The sequence below is a fragment of the Gopherus flavomarginatus genome, chromosome 3, assembly GCF_025201925.1.
Source record: "Gopherus flavomarginatus isolate rGopFla2 chromosome 3, rGopFla2.mat.asm, whole genome shotgun sequence".
In the NCBI taxonomy this organism is placed as follows: Eukaryota; Metazoa; Chordata; order Testudines; family Testudinidae; genus Gopherus; species Gopherus flavomarginatus.
The window spans coordinates 215362340-215377552 of NC_066619.1; the positions used below are offsets into that span (position 1 = coordinate 215362340).

Consider the following 15213-nt stretch of genomic DNA (forward strand, 5'->3'; position numbering starts at 1 on the left):
ATCAGTTTTAGATATGGTTTGGCAATTAACATAGGCAAAACCATGTAGAGTAATAATGACTATGCTAGATTTGATTTTTTTCCACCATGTCTGAGAACTGGTGCCAGAGAGTACCTCAACCACTGTTGAACCTGACTGAACCTCTCCATGCTCATAAAGTAAATGAGTTCAGCACCATGGCATATTGGCCACTTATTGCTGAACACAGTCTAAAATGCAGGAAATTGCAATTAATACCCCAAAATTTGCTAAGGGAGGATTCCTGGAACCCACCTGTATCCTTATATGCTTGCTATCCTATACAGACCTACTTTTTTTTCCTTAATAAGGGGCTCTCTGTGCTCCAACTTTACAAATGTTACCTTTATTATCCAATACTACAGATATGCTAACTGATGCACAGAAAAGTTAAGTGACTTGCCCAAGTCCATAGTGGCAGAGTATAGAATAAAGCCCAGGTCTTTTGACTTCCAGCCTTATATCAGCCCACTAGCCTGACTAAACCATAGCTTCCTAACTGCTTTCTATTAACTCACCTTCAGTCTTTGACACATCTCTTCCATGTAATTGACATGTCTACATGCCCAACTGAATATCAGTTATGTGATTATTACAACAGTTTCAAATTCCAGTCTAGGTGGGACCTTAACCATGTTCTATAATACCAGGTTATATAATCAGATTAAAATCCCATCTGTACTATAGATTGGAATAGTTATAGTCAGGTTCCCTGACTCAGAATTGTAGTGTACACAAAACCTGTTTCTTCAAATCACTCTCTGACCTCTCGATCCCCTCTATTTGTTTTGATTTTAATTATTGAATTATTGAATTAATTATTATTTGATTTGAGTATTATTGAATACTCTATAATTAATACAACTGAATTAATGTTTCAATGACTAAACTCACACTTCTTTAACTATGGTCAATATAAATCCCCATTTTGTTGAGAGGAAAACTCCATTACCATGGGCTATGCAAACATGAAGAAAAACGGTAGGTCAAAGTCCGACCCTTCACTCTATCCCTCAGCCAAGGAAAACTGAACTATTATATGCTTATGTGTTAGTTAACCTTTTTTATGTACTTTTGTACAGTTTTGATATTAGATTTGTTTTGAACAAATGCTTTTACCCTTACTGCTCATTACCTCCATTTTAATTGTTCCTCCTTTTGAAGTCAGTCTTGAATTTTGACCTCTCCATCATGCTTGACAATACACTTAGCATAAAATTTTAATTTAATTGTAAGTTCTGGAAAGAGAAACTATGTACTGATAGAAGAAACTGTTGCTGCAATAAAAATGTTCCTACTAGCGGCAAGGGAGAGCTAGGAAAATGACAGGCCAAGAAATGGACTACGTTTGTTGTTAAAATCTTCTTTAATAAAAGTCTCTTTTAATTATAAAAACTACATTGACCCTTATTCCTTATCTTAAATAGTGTTATCTAATTGCTCTCCAAATTAACTAAAATTACATATAGTTTAAAGCTATCAGCCACAAAGAGCAAGGACCAATAATTCTCCATCAACACAGGCAAAATCATAGGCTAAGTTTAGAGCTGTCAGCTTGCTCTCATTTCAAGAAGTGACACTGCAACTTCCTTAGTTCTACCGCCACCGCCCAAACCAGACATACTCCAGCCTTTATCCCCCGAGACCTCGGCGTAGGGAGGGGAGAGAAAAAAATTAAAGGCGAGAGGAAGACAGGTCGGGGAAAGGGTTTTGCAGAAAAAAGCTCTAAAACCCGTCCCTGGCGCGACCCCTCCATGACATCTGTGCGCGACGGCAGGACTAGAGGAAGAGGCGCTGAGAAACGGGAATCACGCTCGCGGGTTTGCAGTTGCTGTGTGCGCCGCTGGCCTGGCACGCGAGTGCTGTGTCGTTTGGGAGACAAAAGCGCTCCTGCCTTTTCCGGGAAGAACTACGCGCCGCGGCGCTGCAGCAACGGCTGCCTCACTCAAGCGAGCCCCTTTCCACACGTTACTGGAGCCACGGAGCTAGTCACCGCGCACACAGCAGGCAGCTCTGCAGCCCGCCTCAAATATGGCCGTGGCTGGCTAGGGAAACGCCTTCGGCGCGGGGAGGTGAAGAGACGCCCTCGAAGGACAGAGCTGCCTGCCTGTTGCTTGATGGTACCAAGCGGCAGCCGCCACGGGGCTCAGGGGTCATTTCCCCGCCTTACGCAAGGCCTCGCTCTCCCCCGCCCCCCAATAACCCGCCGCGCACACCCCCGGGCAGAGATGGGGCGAGCCGGACTGGGCTGAGCCGCCTTGGCAGCAGCAGCGCTCTCAGCCAGCGCCGCTGAGAAGTGGCGTTACAGGAGGGGCGGGGAAGGCAGCGAACGGCTCCGCTTCAGCTTCTGCACACAGACGTATTTCAAATCTTAACGGCTGCTGCTCGGCCAGTTTTTGAATGAGGAAGCGGAGCAGGGCCTAGCGCTGCGCCCCCTTCTGACGGGGACCGAGGAGGGGCTCTTGCTTGTGCAGCGAAGGAGAACGCAGTTACTAATCTTGTCCCGCCATCAGATCGGGAGGGGGGCAGCCTCATAACCGTCTACAGCGGCCCTCCAGGCCGACCGCAAGCCCTACTCGCGCGGTGCATGTGGGGGGCTGTAGTTTTCCAGCCCTCCCCGCCTTTGCTGACGCTGCAATGATAGAAACTACAGCTCCCATGAGCCCCCTGCGGCGGGAGCTCGCATGCGCATTGCGGAGCAGAGCCGCAGGCTGGGTGCTGCTGTTGTTACATAGGAAACAGCTGAAAAGTCCCCACATGACAGTGGGGGAAGGAGGAAGCGGGGTGACCCAGGGAATGGACGTGGCTTTTACAGAGTGAGGCGCTTGGCCGCTGCAGGGAGTCCCCCAGCAGCCTCGGGCCCCGACTCGAGTGGAGGGGGGCCGAGCGGGGATCGCGCTGTGCCCCTTGAAGGAGCCCTTGTTTGCCCTTGGGGGAGGGGTTGTGCCCCCTGTTGCGGGGGTTCTGTCTGCCGGGAGCCAGAGGCACGGAGGTGACCCTCAAGGGGGGGCTCGTGCCCCTGCAGGGGACGCTGCCTCTCTCAGGAGCGGCTGCTGATGGGGCAGATTTAAATCCCTCCCTTGCAGCCAAGCGCACAGACAGCGGGGAAGTTTGATTCAGTCCGGGCGGCAGGGACGGATCCTGCTCCTCTACCGGACAAAGGGGCGGCGCAGGCGGGTGAGGAGCCCGGGCGGGTCGGTGGCTTCTTCTGCTGGGATCGGGACTCTGCTAGGGCAATGAACGGGTTCGCCCCCGAAGAGGTGACCCAGAGAGGGGGGGATGCTGTTGCCGCCACCGTCGTTGCTGCTGTTGTGGCCAATGCAGCTGCCACCGTGGAGGTGCCGGCGCCGGGGTTAGGTCCCGGCGCTGCCGCAGGTGCCGCCGCCGCCAGTTCCGCAGGGCCCCCCGGTGGCGCTGGCCCTGGGGCTGGGCAGCTGTGCTGTCTGCGAGAGGAAGGTGAGAGGTGCAGCCGAGCCGCCGGTAACGCCAGCTTCAGCAAGAGGATCCAGAAGAGCATCTCGCAGAAGAAAGTGAAGATCGAGCTGGACAAGAGCGTAAGTGACGGGAAACCCCCTCCCCAAAGCCGCTGCCGCTGCGCGCCCCGGGGCAGAAGGAGGGTGCCCGGGGGCGGGCGTGAGGGGCAGTCGGGGAGGGCCGGCCGGTGAGTGAGTCCGCTCTCCCTGCAGTGCGCTCACCGTGGCAGGCGGTCACGGCTACTCCTGCGGGGTCACTGGCCCCAAGCGCCCCCAAGGCAAGGAGATCAGTGGCTGATGGGAGCCTCCCGTGTGGGGGTATCGGGGAAGCGCCTTGGGGTTTCTGTAGTCGCTATTGACGGGACAATTGAGGCGCCGCGTTGCAGCTCTCCGCGCAGGGCGCACTGCACCATCGCTCACCCCCTCCCCGGAGCCTTACTCTGGCCTCAAGAGTCACCCCCACAGAGGCTTCAACTACTTCCCCCTCCCGCGCCGCAGCGAGTGTGAGACTTCTGCGTTAAACGGGGTTGGGCTTTGCCCTTGGTACGGTCGGCGGACGCTGGAAGAGTGAGTGAAGCTTAAACTGCTTCTGCTCAGTGTAATGGGGGAGAGAGACTCCTGCTCTTCCTTCCTCTTCCCTTCTTCTCCCTCCGGAAAAGTCAGGCTGGTAGTCCAGCGGGAGGCTGTTTGTCCGGCTGCCCACCTACTGCAGGAGAAGCTGGGGGCTGCACGTCCCCCCGCCGCCCTTCCAGAGCAGGGACTCCGCATGTTTGTGTGGCTGACTCTAGTGAGGGCAGCACACTTGGCCGCTCCGCCGCGTGTTGTAATGCTGCGCGTCTCTCTTTGCCACCGTGTCTTCCGCTTGGCAGCCATCAGGCTCTTCGCAGTGCTCCTCTGTCTGTCCGAGAAATCGCCACAAGCTTGTGTCACTGTGCGCAGGCAGGTCGAGCCCCTGTCTCCCTTCCCCAGTCTGCTGAGACAGAAACACCCTTTGGTAGCAGATATGTTTCTAAGATTCGGAGCAGTGTTAATCTGCAGAGCAAATGTCTGCCGGTTTCCTTCCCTAAGGAATACTTGTTTCTTCAGAAGAGAAATGCACGAGTATTGGAAAAGGCGATTTATTTTTACATGACACAGCAGAAGTGTTAGGGGATGCTGGCCCAAAGAGGGGCTTCTAATACGCTTGTTACAGTTACCACCCTCAATAGATTGTGTAAACTCGTGGGAAAAATGGTTGCTAATTTGTATTTGTGCTTCTGTTGGTCGTTGTGAGCTTTCTATTTGAATCCTGGTTTATGAGAGAGCTCTTGTGAAGTAAACTTAAGCGAACTCTAAATGGGCAAAGAGAACTCTTTTTTGCATTAACAAAAGGAAAGCTTAGGATACCAATGTTTGGGTTTATATGTGTAAAGAGGTTTCATTTAGGCCTCCAATTTCATTTAGGCCTCTCAAATTTAACTTTCTAAGTTCTTGATTCCCACCCCCACCCTGTGCACCCACAGCTCCAGTTGAAGCCAGTGGGGGCTACTGGTGCACAGTAGCCCTATGTGTATGTATACATTTCCTCTATAAAAGAACTTCTTGCCAGATTTTTTCAGGTATTTAGGCACTTAACTACTGGCCTTTAATCTCAAAATGAGCTGATTCCTAGAAAAAGGAAATTTCAAAAAATAGATGTATAAGTCCTTTATTTACAATGACTTTTCATGGACAGTGGAAGTAAAACTAAGGGAAAGAGCTGTGAAGTGAGATCGGTGAAATCTTGCTTTTGTTTTTTGTCCGTTTAACTGAACTGCAAAGTAATTTTCATACTCCATTCCCTGCATTCTGATGAGTAATGTAAGAGGGCTGTACTTGGCTCTCTCTACAGCCTGTTAATATCAATTTTGAATTGGCTCACTGCAGCAGTACAGTGATACAAGGAGTTTTCTAGGCGAAATGGGATGCAGTAAGTTACAGCATACCAAATTTTATCTTGTGGGTTCTGGTAGAAGCAGAATTCTTAAACTCATAGTTAATGTCACCAGAACCTCTTGCAGTAATTTACTATGAAGTATATCCATCAATGTGTAATTTGCATTATCATGTATTTCCTGGATGTTAGACTAGTGTGGAATTGTGTTTAAAATATGCATTGCTACTTTTTTAGGCAAGACATCTTTATATTTGTGACTTCCACAAAAACTTAATTCAGAGTGTGCGAAACAGAAGAAAGAGAAAAGGCAGTGATGATGATGGTGACTCACCAGTGCAAGACATCGACACTCCAGAGGTAGCTGAATAGTTGTCCTGGCTATTGTCATGTAAAGCTTGTTCTTAATTGCTACCAAGTCTGTGTTAATGCAATTTTTTCCAATGTTAATTTGTTCAAAGGGTGAGAGAGAGCTCCTGTTTCACTCACTTTATTAATATTTATGTAATATTTTAATGTTTCTGTATTAGTTGTAATTTAATAACTTAGGATATATAATTATCATATCATATACAATTTAATTGATAGATATGTTTTCATTTTGTTTTACACAGTATTTTTCCCAGAAAGGAAAGTTGGAATTATATATATATATATATATATATATATATATATATATATATATATATATATATACACACACATACACACACCAATTTTAACTTTGATAAAGATTTCTCCTTCATGACATTTTTTCCACAGATTCCCAGTGTAGGAGCCATGTGCTTAGCCGTGCAGTAGCAGAACTATTTTTGAGTAGGAATTGGCAGTTAGAAGGCATACTTAATTCCTGTGATTCCTAACATTGCAGGAGATGGCAGATTAATATAGGAAAATAGAATTTAAAAGGCATTCATCTTGACTTGCTGTGTTCTTCATTTCATAGATTCTAGGGCTGGAAGGGACCTCGAGAGGTCATCGAGTCCAGTCCCCTGCCCTCATGGCAGGACCAAATACTGTCTAGACTATCCTTTATAGACATTTATCTAACCTATTCTTAAATATCTCCAGAGATAGAGATTCCGCAACCTCCCTAGGCAGTTTATTCCAGTGTTTAACCACCCCGACAGGAACTTTTTCCTAATGTCCAACCTAAACCTCCCTTGCTGCAGTTTAAGCCCATTGCTTCTTGCTCTATCCTTAGAGGCTAAGATGAACAAGTTTTCTCCCTCTTTCTTATGACACCTTTTAGATACCTGAAAACTGCTATCATGTCCCCTCTCAGTCTTCTCTTTTTCAAACTAAACAAACCCAATTCTTTCAGCCTTCCTTCATCGGTCATGTTCTCTAGACCTTTAATCATTCTTGACCTCGTTATCTCTAGCTTGCTTGGTAGCACACATATATATCCCTGCCCCTGGATATTTCCATTACATGCATCTGAGGAAGTGGGTATTCACCCACGAAAGCTCATGCTCCAAAACGTCTGTTAGTCTATAAGGTGCCACAGGATTCTTTGCTGCTTTTACAGATCCAGACTAACACGGCTACCCTCTGATACTTAATCATTCTTGTTGCTCTTCTCTGGACCCTCTCCAATTTCTCCACATCTTTCTTGAAATACGGTGCCCAGAACTGGACACAAACTCCAGTTGAGGCCTAACCAGCGCAGAGTAGAGCGGAAGAATGATTTCTCGTGTCTTGCTCACAACCCACCTGATAATGCATCCCGGAATCATGTTTGATTTTTTTTGCAACAGCATCACACTGTTGACTCATATTTAGCTTGTGCTCCACTATAACCCCTAGATCCCTTTCTGCCATACTCCTTCCTAGACAGTCTCTTCCCATTCTGTATGTATGAAACTGTTCCTTCCTAAGTGGAGCACTTTGCATTTGTCTTTATTAAACTTCATCCTGTTTACCTCAGATCATTTTTCCAATTTGTTCAGATCATTTTGAATTATGACCCTATCCTCTAAAGCAGTTGCAATCCCTCCCAGTTTGGTATCATCTGCACACTTAATAAGCATACTTTCTATGCCAATATCTAAGTCGTTGATGACGATATTGAACAGAGCCGGTCCCAAAACAGACCCCTGCGGAGCCCCACTTGTTATACCTTTCCAGCAGGATTGGGAACCATTAATAACTACTCTCTGAGTGCAGTTATCCAGCCAGTTATGCACCCACCGTATAGTAGCCCCATCTAAGTTGTATTTGCCTAGTTTATGGATAAGAATATCATGCAAGACCGTATCAATTACTTTACTAAAGTCTAGGTATACCACATCCACCGCTTCTCCCTTATCCACAAGACTCATTATCCTGTCAAAGAAAGCTATCAGATTGGTTTGACATGATTTGTTCTTTACAAATCCATGCTGACTATTCCCTATCATCTTACCACCTTCCAAGTGTTTGCAGATGATTTCCTTAATTACTTGCTCCATTATCTTCCCTGGCACAGAAGTTAAACTAAGTGGTCTATAGTTTCCTGGGTTGTTTTTATTTCCCTTTTTATAGATCGGCACTATATTTGCCCTTTTCCAGTCTTCTGGAATCTCTCCTGTCTCCCATGGTTTTCCAAAGATAATAGCTGGAGGTTCAGATACCTCCTATTAGCTCCTTGAGTATTCTAGGATGCATTTTATCAGGCCCTGATGACTTGCAGGCATCTAACTTTTCTAAGTGATTCTTAACTTGTTCGTTTTTTTTTTTTTTTTTAGTTTATTTTCCAAACCTACCCCCTTCCCATTAGCATTCACTTTAGGCATTCCTTGAGACTTCTTTGTTTCGGTCTTCACTGAGAAGTCATTGAGCATCTCTGCCATTTCCAAGTTTCCTGTTACTGTTTCTCCCTCCTCACTGAGCAATGGGCCTACCCTGTCCTTGATCTTCCTCTTGCTTCTAATGATAAAAAGTCTTCTTGTTTCCCTTTATTCCTGTAGCTAGTTTGAGCTCATTTTGTGCCTTTCCCTTTCTAATCTTGCCTCTGCATTCCTGTGTTGTTTGCCTACATTCATCCTTTGTAATTTGTCCTAGTTTCCATTTTTTATATGACTCCTTTTTATTTTTTAGATCATGCAAGGTCTCGTGGTTAAGCCAAGCTGGTCTTTTGCCACATTTTCTATCTTTTCTGCCCAGTGGAATAACTTGCTTTTGGGTCCTTAATAGTGTCTCTTTGAAATACTGCCAACTCTCCTCAGTTGTTTTTCCTTGATTCCCACGGGATCTTCCTACCAGCTCTCTGAGCTTACCAAAATCCGCCTTCCTGAAATCCATTGTTTCTATTTTGCTGTAGTCCCTTCTACCCTTTCTTAGAATTGTGAACTCTATGATTTCATGATCACTTTCACCCAAGCTGCCTTCCACTTTTTAAAATTCTCAATGAGTTCCTCCCTATTTGTTAAAATCAAATCTAGAACAGCTTCCACCCTACTGAAATAAAAAGTTGTTTGCAATGCAGTCCAAGAACTCATTGGATAGTCTGTGCCCCTCTGTTTTATTTTCCCAAAATATATCTGGATAGTTGAAGTCCCCCATCACCACCAAATCTTGGACTTTGGATGATTTTGTTAGTTGTTTAAAAATAGCCTCATCCACTTCTTCCACCTGGTTAGGTGGCCTGTAATAGACTCCTAGCATGACATCACCCTAGTTTTTTTTACCCCTTTTAGCCTAACCCAGAGACTCTCAACCTTTCTGTCTCCTATGTCCATCTCCACCTCAGTCCAAGTGTGTACATTATTAATATATAAGGCAACACCTTCTCCCTTTTTCCCCTGTCTATCCTTCAGATGGGCATTACCTGGGAAAGTGCACTCAGCTGGAGGCTGTGATGCCTGTGAGACTTTCTCCAAAAGGCCCCCAAAAGCACTTTTAAGACTCTGCTTCAGAACTTGTTCCTTCAAGTGTTGTTGGCAATCCATATGTCCTGAGGGGGTATGTCTACACTGCAATTAAACCCCTGTGGCTGGCCCTGACTTAAACAGGGCTGTTTAATTGCAATGTAAACATTTGGGCTCAGGGGAGAGTCCCAGAGCCCAGGTTCCAGCCCGGGCCCCAACATCCATACTGCAGTTAAACAACCCCCATAGCCCGAGCCCTGCAAGCCCAAGTCAGCTGACATGGTTCAGCTGCAGGTGTTTAATAGCAGTGTAGACATACCCAAGGTGTCTTCAGGCATTAGTAGTATGGCAAAAACCTTAGACTGGGAGAGGACAGCTCCCTTTTGAAGGCTCCGATGGAGAGGATGTCCGAGGTCTCAGAATAGTCATTTTTGCTGAGTCCTGTTTCTCTTCCTCGTAAGATCCATTTATCAGTTAATAGAAAATTTTATCTAAAATTGCCTTTCCAGCCACACTCCTGCATCACATAGATGACCCCACAGTGCTTATGGAACAATAGAATTGATATACTCAGAAACTTGATATTTTTTTTTCTTGTGGGGTCTGCAGTTCTTGATGCAACTGATCTTGTGCTATAGATTTCTCTGGATCATAAAAAAGCAAGACCCTTGCCAGACTGCTGCAGCTGCACTTCCAAAAGAAGCCTAGCTCAGGAAGAGCCTCAGTTGTCAACTCTTGATAACACCAGAGTTTCTTACCCAGGTTTTCCTCCATATGGTTATCCTGCATCTTAGATGTGTGTGGCTGTATGTTGCTCCACTTGTTGCATCAGTGGCCTTTTGAATATGAGATCAAGGTCTCCTTCGAAGAAGAGGAAGGGTCCTCCAAGATGCTTGGCCTCCATCTGAGTTCTCAGGACCAGTATTTCTTTGAAGTGGCTTCTGCACATTCTCACTGATGGAAAAGGTATCCTCAGCACTTGAAGCTTCTGGAACCTTGTGGAAAGCTTAATCTGCCTTTCTACTCAGGTGGAGTAAAGGCTTCTCAAATGAAATACTGGTTTGGGGAATGGGATTCCCTGAGAAAATCAGATATATCTAGGGCCCTACCAAATTCATGATCCATTTCGGTTAGTTTCATGGTCACAGGATTTTAAAAATTGTAAATTTCATTATTTCATATATTTAAATCTGCAATTTCATGATGGTGTAATTGTCTGGAAGCCCAGCTCTGAAGGCAGAGCCACCGCCAGTAGCAGTACAAAAGTAAGGATAGCATGGTACACTATTGCGCTGCTGCCTGCAGAACTGGGCGTTTGGCCAAGTAAGGGTGGGAATACCGCGACCCCCCCAAAAAAAAATAACTTTGCAACCCTCCCACAACTCCCTTTTGGGTCAGGACCCCCAACTTGAGAAACGCTGGTCTCACCTGTGAAATCTGTATAGTATAGGGTAAAAACACACAAAAGACCATATTTCATGGGCTGTGACATGTTTTTCATGGCCGTTAATTTGGTAGGGCCCTAGATATAACACACAGGCATCTGATTCTGGGAAGACAGGGCAAATGATACACCTCTTCACCATTCTTTGGTTATGGAGGAGCTGTGAGGCTGGCACCATTCCAGGCTTGGCCAGGTTTCCAAGTGTGCAATAGCTTGCCTACTTCACCTAAAAACTATCATTAACGTTGCTTCATAGTATTAAAATAATCACTTCACAATCCTCATGACATCAAGATGTTGGTTTTTGAAGGGCAGTGTTGCAATCACTGTTCACCTAGGTCTTCTCAGTCAAACCATCTCAGGGAGGTCACTGCTACTTAATCTCTTACAGTGGGGCTGTGTGGTGATCAAGTCAGAAAAGAGGAAAAAGGGATTTCTTAATAGTAATGTTTGTTCTCCAGGTGGTGCCCTCTAAATAGACCTTCTGGGAATAGAGAAACTGAGGGAGCATTGGGATGAGGTGTGGGTATTTGTATCTGTGGCCTATGAAATGTAGGACTTAAGGAGATGCTACCTCTTGATGGACAATAGTTCTGTGGGGCTCTGGCTATGCACATAGCTCTTGCATTGTGGCTGTGCGGAGGCAATATATTCACAGATCATGAGCAACTGTTCTCTTCTGCCACTCAAAATTAAAGAAACTTGTAGCATGCTAGGTTTCTTCAGTCTCCTATTGCACAGATGTTATGGCACAGCTGTACTATTTCTTGTACATCCTCTCTGCAAAGTTTTGTCTATTGAAATACTACTATAGGGCATCCTGTGAGCACAGTTCTTGACCTTGCATTAATGATTGACTAGTATTATGCCTTTGCTTGGTCACATTAAAGTCGAACTATGAATGAAACTGAGCTGAGTTCACAAATTAGTGCCAAATACGACTCTCCCCCCTAAGAGGGAGAAAAGGTGTGGTGGACATTCAGCACAGAAATAAGCCTTAACTGTACTTTTAAGTATCTTTAGGGTAGAGGAGGGAAGATGAATTCAAAACATTATTCTATGCTGAATGCCTATTAACAGCTGGCTGGGTCAGCAGGATAGTATTTATCATATGCATATCCCTGAAGTGAAGAAACTAGGCTTCTGCCTTCAACTTAGTTTCCATACTTGTTTAGTACTTCACCTTTTAAATCATAAGTACATTACGATTAATAACAAATTAATCCTCTCTTTAGCCCAGATACCTTTAATGATATTCTTCTTCCTTTTCTAGGTTGACTTATATCAGTTGCAAGTAAACACACTTCGAAGATACAAAAGACACTTCAAGTTACAGACCAGACCAGGACTTAACAAAGCACAGCTTGTTGAAGTACGTATGAATGTCTGTTCAGTAGCAAACAATGTAATTTTACTATTACTTGTGGCTCTGGAAAATGTGATCCTTACCAACATATTAGCATTAGTAGCATATTCTTGTCTTTAGTCAACTATAAAAGTTATCTAGAATTGCCACAGTTAATATACAACTGCATTATAATCAGATTGTATTCTGCGCCACAAACTCTTCTCTTTGCATGTGGATTGGATTGGAAAATAAAATGAAGTTTATTTATCTAGTTTACCCTCAATTATCTAGTCTTTCCGTCCCCAACTCCTGAGCCAGGAGCACTCAGTTAAGAAAGAAAATCAAAAGTAAAAGCTCAGGTTAGAGGAAGGAAGTCAGGTTTAGAAGTATGTACTCTGAAAGAATCCTGAAGTAATTTATAGAATTGCAACACTGCTGTTCAGAAACATGTAGCTGAAGACAAACAATGGGCCTAAATCTACACTCAGTTACCTCACTGCAAAACTATAGGTTTCAATGACACTGCACCTTTGCAGCTAAAGGCAGAATTAAGTCTTTTATTTTTGCAGTAAAGTTCTAGTATAGTTTTAAAAGTGCAATTAATAGAAATATGGGCACAAGTAACAGTAACAATGTAAAATCTAGGCATCTGATTTCATGTCTCTTCTTGTAAGTGTGTAAATTTGCAAAACTAAGAGCCATAAAAATACAGAAATATCTGTAAGTACGGCAGAATGCTAGCATGTTTGCAAATTTCGGTCTTCTGAAAATATAATTTACTTGGTAAAAGGTCAGTATTTTAGTCAAAACAAATCATTTAGAATGTGGCACAGCTTTTACTTTTTTTAAAAAAATGGACTCCATTTTGCATTGCAAACACACAGATTTGGAATGCTATCTGAATCTTCATTGTGTTGTGTCTAGTTTTATGAAATGTTATGGTGAATTGCATTTGTGTGTAGGCATTTTGTAGATCTCTCAGCTAATCAGTGTGGATTAAAGCCAAAATTCTTAAATGTATGCAAGAGGCTGGTCTATAAAAGAACAGTATGTTGCCAACATTTTCGCAACTGCAAGTATGAGTTTAAAATCAGCACTGTATTTTTTCTTTGTATGCGACTTCAGACAAAGTGTGAGCACTTATTAAATTGGCAGAAATGTGACTTGAAATAACTGATTTAGTTGCATAGTATAAAATACTTTATACGGGAAGAATAAAACTATAGGCCACTATAAAACTCTAGCTAGTCTACAACCAACTTGTACTGTTCTGTATTGCCAGACTTCTGGGAAGAACAGTGCAGGCTAAAACTAGCTTTTGTTGCTTATCCAGTGGCCATGAAGTGCCAGATTCAGTGTTTTAGAACCACCTTCTTCCCAGAGGTGTCATCTGTGATTTCCCCAGGTGATCACCATTTATAGCAGACTTGGTTCTTGGGAATGATGCCAGGAAATTCTGAGCATGTTCATTGAGTCCCCAAATGTCCTAATGCAGTATGGATGCTTTAGTTGGTCAGCTAGAATTGAACTTTAAAGGTACACTAGCACTTAAAAAACATCACCTCTCTAAATGGTTCATTTACTGTCTTCACAAGTAACTGTTAAGATTACTGTAACTAAAAGAGATTAGGGGGGATTTTTTTTTGGTTTACTTTGTGCCTTTGACTAAACTGTGTAGTCATTTCCTCCTCCTCCTCCCCAGCACATGTAGGTGTTTTTCACAGCAACAAGGGAGAGAGTGATATTACAAATCCACAGTAACTGGCAGGGGGAATTGTTTCAGGTACTACCATTGCTCCCTACTTAGGTACATCTTCTAACCAACAGTCTTAAATTCATAAAAGGTAAAAAAAAAATTCAAAAGCAATTAAGTGAGGTAGGAGCCTTTTTGAAAAATTTGACCAGTTTAAATGGCCATGACCAAAGCTGAACTTCACCCTGGCTGACTGCTCAGTTATTACGTCTTCCTCTTTATAATCAGGTTAAAAAACCCATGGACAAGCTCATTAACCCCTCCAAAAATGATCAAATGCAGGGCCCTTCCAATATAATAATGATCTGGGATTTTCTATTTCTACTATTATATTCTACACTCAAGCACTGTACAAACTCCCCAGTACCTTTTGTGGACTCTTACCTCTCCTCTGAAAGGTCAGTTTTGTGTAGCTGAGAAAGCCATGGATTTCACTGGATTAGGTCAATCTGCTGCAATTCATACTTCAGAGTATTGAAATGATTCAATGCCTAATCCTTCTGTGATCCAGACTGTTGGATGGAGGCAAATGTCTTAACCCCTGCTAGTATTGATCTGTTTGATCAAATCTTTAAAAAAGGAATAGAGGTCAACTCGGTGTTAATTCTGAATTTTAGTTCCCTTATCTACAAAATGTGAACTTGTTCATTGTATATAACCAAATGGCTATTTAATTTCCTAAACTTTCTCTTTATAGATAATTGGTTGCCATTTCAGGACTATTCCAGTGAATGAAAAGGATACCTTAACATATTTCATCTACTCAGTGAAGAATGACAAGAACAAACCAGATCTAAAGATGGACAGTGGTGTTCACTAGGATGGAAAAAATGGGACTAATACTCAAGTTGCAGATCTAAAGACTGTTTTTGACATGCAGAAGCTTTCTTTGTAACTTTTTTTTCAGAGAACTTGTCTCTGATTTTATTTTTCATGGTCTTGCTGACTCACTGAAAAACAACTTCCTCTAAAATGAAATTTCCTCAGCAAAAGTATTTTAAATAAATATTATTAATACTGTTGCTCAAGTGTTCATGTGTGTTTGTTTGTACCTTATTTAGTGAGTTATTTGTACTTAATAATAGTTTGGGGTTTTACCTACATATATTTAAAGTTATAAAAAATGTTGTATTTTTTTCAATTATAGAAGTATGCTAAGGATTAGTGTGTGAAATGTGTTTTGAAATCATCACACTACAACATGGGTTCTATATAGTATAAAATTTTGCTGTGATTAAATTCTAAACATAGTTGCTCCAAACTGAAGGGCCATAATAGAATTGCTCTTGGCTTCCTGAATAGCAATGACACTTGTAGTTGTTATAAGTCATACGTACAAATGGCTGCACTTATATTTTCTTTTAGAATTCTGGTATGCAAAGATCTTAATAGAGGGTTTTTTGAGATCTCTAGT

General features: G+C 43.3%; 1 protein-coding gene across 1 annotated transcript; it reads left to right on the top strand.

The window, feature by feature from the left end:
- The first annotated feature begins 2225 nt into the window (after nucleotides 1-2225).
- On the top strand, nucleotides 2226-14821 carry SAP30 (Sin3A associated protein 30). Its single transcript, XM_050945414.1, has 4 exons — nucleotides 2226-3572; nucleotides 5641-5763; nucleotides 11972-12070; nucleotides 14497-14821. The coding sequence occupies exons 1-4, from the start codon at nucleotides 3255-3257 to the stop codon at nucleotides 14617-14619; spliced, it is 663 nt and encodes a 220-aa protein (XP_050801371.1). The 5' UTR covers nucleotides 2226-3254; the 3' UTR covers nucleotides 14620-14821.
- Nucleotides 14822-15213: the final 392 nt, after the last annotated feature.